The sequence below is a fragment of the Rhipicephalus sanguineus genome, chromosome 1, assembly GCF_013339695.2.
Source record: "Rhipicephalus sanguineus isolate Rsan-2018 chromosome 1, BIME_Rsan_1.4, whole genome shotgun sequence".
NCBI lineage: Eukaryota > Metazoa > Arthropoda > Arachnida > Ixodida > Ixodidae > Rhipicephalus > Rhipicephalus sanguineus.
This window is the reverse complement of record NC_051176.1, coordinates 200,846,218-200,850,248: the sequence shown is the minus strand read 5'-3', so window position 1 is coordinate 200,850,248 and position 4,031 is coordinate 200,846,218. Positions and strand designations below refer to the sequence as shown.

Here is a 4,031-nt window from a genome sequence, read left to right as displayed (position 1 = left end):
GACTCCAAGCCACTCTTCATGGCCAGCAATTGGGATCCTGGCCATTCGAGAGTTTCCTGGCCCCGGAGGAGCTGTTATGATCGCCCCCTTCTCCCCTTCGCTGCGGGGCGCCGGGACAGAGTAAAGGAGGCAGCCCCGCTTTGCACCGAGAAGAAAAGCGAGAGGACGCGCTCTGCAGCTTCGCACGAGGGGTTCAGCTCGGCTCGCTGTCACACCATTATCGCCGGAGTCGAAATGCGACACCTCGCGCCTTCGTGTCCCAGGAAGAGCCGCGACGCTGAGTTTCCCAGAATACGGCGAAGTGCGCTGCAGCGCCATGTATCTCCCGGTGACAAGACGTCTGTGCTCGGGTCCGCGCCAGCTGCCGAGACCCATGCTCTGGGGCGAGGGGGAAGCCTGGCCTGCGGCCGCCGTTCGACACCGCGGGTGGTCAGCGAGCAGCGAGACGATGGGCTCGCCGCATCCCGCCTGCTGGAGGCCTGTTTTCCGCGAAGACAAGAACATTACGCGTGCGTGTGTGTGCGCGCGTGGTGGGGGCGGTGCCCGCGAGGTGACCAGCGAAGATCGTGGCCTGATTGGCAGGAAACTTTGTCCCCCATTTCCCTAGTTCTAACATCTGGGGACTGCGGGGTGTGTAAAAGGTGCCATCGAAGGCATGAGAGGAGAGATCGGGAACCAACGTTGAATCTGTACAGTTGTATATAAATCTCTGGTACTCTTCATCGGCTTCATGTACGGTTCCTACAACAGCAGCGCCTTTCGAGGACGAGGTTTTCGACCGCCTGCCTGGACGCGACGGAGCCAGCGCAGTCGAGAGGGCCTCTAAAACCACAACAGGGGCTAGAGGTCTTTACAACAGACGGTATACATTCTCTTTCCCTGAGTGGCTGACACGGCCGGTAGCTTTGGCTAGGATGTACCGACGTATACAGGCGAGATCATAAGTAAGGCGAGATCAAAGGTGATTAAGTGCATTGTATCTGATATTCCACCTTGTCGTTTTCCTCTTGGCCCGTATTCTCAGAGGTGTGCCCTGCAGATCGAAAGCTCTGGCCAATTGCAGCACACTCCTATCTAGTAAGTTTTCTGGTTTTTATGCGTAAAAACAAAAAGAAGAAAAAAGTGATACAAGTAAACAAACAAACAAGCAAACAGATAGTCTGGAATAACACCTCCACGCTTTCATTTCAGTGTGGTTTCTCTGATGAGATTCTTTTTGATGAGTGTGGCGGTTTGCTTGTGATAGATTCGCGTTCTTTCTTCGTTTTTGTTTCAGCTGCCTCAAGTCTTATCCCCCGGAAAGTTCACGCGACTTCGTTACAATGAAGATCTACATAGTCCTCGGTTAGTGCATATCTTATCTTGCTTTGAAGAAGTGCATTCTGAACCAAGCAGTGCTGAGAAATGAAATAACAATCATAGTGAGAAGGCACTAATCTTCTTTCAATGCTGAACGCCGATTTTTCCCTTTTACATCGCTTCTGCTTGCGCCACCTATTTCCAGAAGATTCTCTTAGCTTTTGGCTGAACCTACGAACCTGATTCAATGCTGAAAACAGCGCACAAAGACGAGACGAGAGTGCTGGACTGGCAGTCTGTCTCCCTTGTCTAGTATTTCCGCAACGTTTTCAGTATTGAAGTTTTAGCAACAAGCTCAGACCGTATGCGAACGATATAAAGACTGTAGGAAACGTTAGCACAACGAAAGAAAATAAAAATAAAACTATAGCTAAATAAAAAAGTGTAATTGTTGCCTTAAGAGTCTGCAGGAAGCTCAGTGTCATTAAATAAAAGCTCTTGGGTGCACGGTCATCAGGTTTTGAACATGATGACGTCCTCATTGATGAATATTATAAGAAATGTGGTTTAACAAAGTGGCATATACGCTTCGTCTCTCGTCCCATTCTGTTCCTTCAAAGCAGCAAATTCAACGCTTAGGAAAAAGCTGACACCGCTGCCGCGTAACGTAATTAGCCCATTGTATCGCCACATTACAGTTTCGTTGGATTTTCTGGAACTCCACTAATGCTGTAAATGATATATTTAGTCGTTATACCGTTAAGTATATAAATAAGTGAAAGAAATGAACAAAAGTGACGCAGTCTGCTTTAATGGCGGAGCAGAAGGAGCAGCGTGCTGAGCCTTTCACGGCGCCGACAGAAAAAAATAGAGGGCAGTCAATACACTTCATCACCCATCACATAGCGCCGACTTTCGCGCTCATTTTCCTGCGGCGTGCAAGCCCGCATCCTATGGTGTCATCTTTCTCCCTGTGCGAAGAGCGATCGTCTCGCTCGCGTCGAAAAAGTTATGTGGCGTTGTTGGGGAGGTATGGAGCGTTCTCGCTCGGCGTGCATGTGTTATGTTAAACGACACTAAAGCATGTGCATTAACTAAAGTGAACTAACTTCGTGTTTTTGTTTTTTTTTTTTGTTTTTTTGACAAAAGCTTTCATGGCTGTAGCACAAGCTGCAAAAGTCCAGACGAGGGTAAGTCCGCTGTATAAGTACCCATGTGTTTCTTGAGCGTTCGTGACATTAGAAGACACTTGAAGGAGCAGGAAAATTCGGGATGTGGACGACCTGAGGTAGCATTAGCGTTGCAGTGTGCTTTAAATCGTTGTACGTCATCGAGCTTAAGTTGTTCAGTGCATGCCAAGTGTCCCTGTATCGCAGAACTTTTTTGTAGAATTTAACGTATGCAATCGTATTTCTTAAAAAATGAGGAAACATAGTGTATTTGCAGTTTGTCGAATCCTCTATTGGCGCTCATACACTGAGCAGTTTTGCTGTTAACTCACCGTGCGCCATTTGCGACCACCTTAGTTAACTTATACGCAAAACAAAGCCTGCCAATCTGCCAATTCTTTTTTCTTTTCTTTTCATGCCCACATTCATTAAATTTGAATCGTTGGAGGAGGCTATCACATTATAACGTTGACAGTTCTGTGTCAGAGCTTTGGGAGGGGGCAGTTCTGTATGAGGCATCGACCAACATGCTGAGTGAGGCTCTAGTGGTCTCGTGTTCTAAATACGAAGCGACACAGTGTCGCATGCAGTGCGAATTGAGTTTCTTGCACCCATCTGCACTTGCGAGCAGACCCGCCGTGCGGCGTACGAGCTACCCGACGGCGTAGAGTTCGTGGTCGGCGGCGTGCAGACGACCTTCCAGTGCGAGAGGAGCGGCTACTTCGCCGATGTCAGCAACAACTGCCAGCTGTTCCACATCTGCAACGAGATCTACAAGGAGGACGGCTCGGTCGAACTGCAGCAGTACAGCTTCTTCTGCGGCAATCAGACCGTGTTCAACCAGCTGAGCCTGACGTGCGCCCATCCCGAGGAGTCAGTGCCGTGCCAGAACGCCCCCGACTTCTTCTACATCAACGACAACATCGGCCGTCTCGACGCGCCGGCCCACACCGAGGACGACCTGCAGCGCGCAGCCCCGCTTGTGCCGGGCTTTCAGCAGCAGTCCTTCGCGGCCGCCTCCAACCGACACGAAACCAAAGTGACGCCCGAGAAGTGAACTCGCTTTCGGAGCATCCGTTGTCCACATGCTGTCGTTATCGCACGTGTGTTTTCGATGCTCTTGTAACGCTGCTACACGTGCACGGCCACTTTCCATCGCACCCTGATACCGACGCCGCTTAATGCAGTGATTGTTCCGCGAATCGCGAATGAGATCCTTTGGAGGAGGGAATATGTGGCGATCATCGCCAAGCAGCGTTCGTTATTATGAACGTTCGCGTTTTGCACCAAAAATATTTTAAATTGCGTATTTCCTAACATTTGAAGGTATGTTTGTAACTGCAACTTAAGGCGTAGACAAAAGGAGAACGAGGGACGAAACTGGCAAAGCTTTTTGTTAGTGCTTTCTGCAACTCCATCTTTCTTTGCTAATATCTTCAATATTAGGATAGGCTAAAAAATTACACCATCTCCCGCTAAAGGGGACCATGAGGCGATGCGAAGCCGGAGCACTTCCACGATCGCGTTCCGTTGGCGTTCGTTGGGCATGCTACCGACCTCGCG

The 4,031-nt window shown here is 49.5% G+C and overlaps 1 protein-coding gene across 1 annotated transcript; it reads left to right on the top strand.

Moving 5' to 3' along the window:
* Window positions 1-1,235: 1,235 nt before the first annotated feature.
* On the top strand, window positions 1,236-3,773 carry LOC119405338 (uncharacterized). The gene is made up of 3 exons (XM_037672176.2): window positions 1,236-1,344; window positions 2,449-2,489; window positions 3,100-3,773. Exons 1-3 carry the CDS (start codon window positions 1,323-1,325, stop codon window positions 3,523-3,525), a joined length of 489 nt encoding a protein of 162 aa, XP_037528104.1. The 5' UTR covers window positions 1,236-1,322; the 3' UTR covers window positions 3,526-3,773.
* The last annotated feature ends 258 nt before the right edge of the window (window positions 3,774-4,031 follow it).

Bases quoted from the DNA above. Each gene is read 5' to 3' on its own strand.
- LOC119405338 (XM_037672176.2), top strand. From the start codon at position 1,323: ATGAAGATCTACATAGTCCTCG. The intron at 1,345-2,448 runs GTTAGTGCATAT...TTTTGACAAAAG, and splicing joins GAAGATCTACATAGTCCTCG to CTTTCATGGCTGTAGCACAA. The intron at 2,490-3,099 runs GTAAGTCCGCTG...ACTTGCGAGCAG, and splicing joins CTGCAAAAGTCCAGACGAGG to ACCCGCCGTGCGGCGTACGA.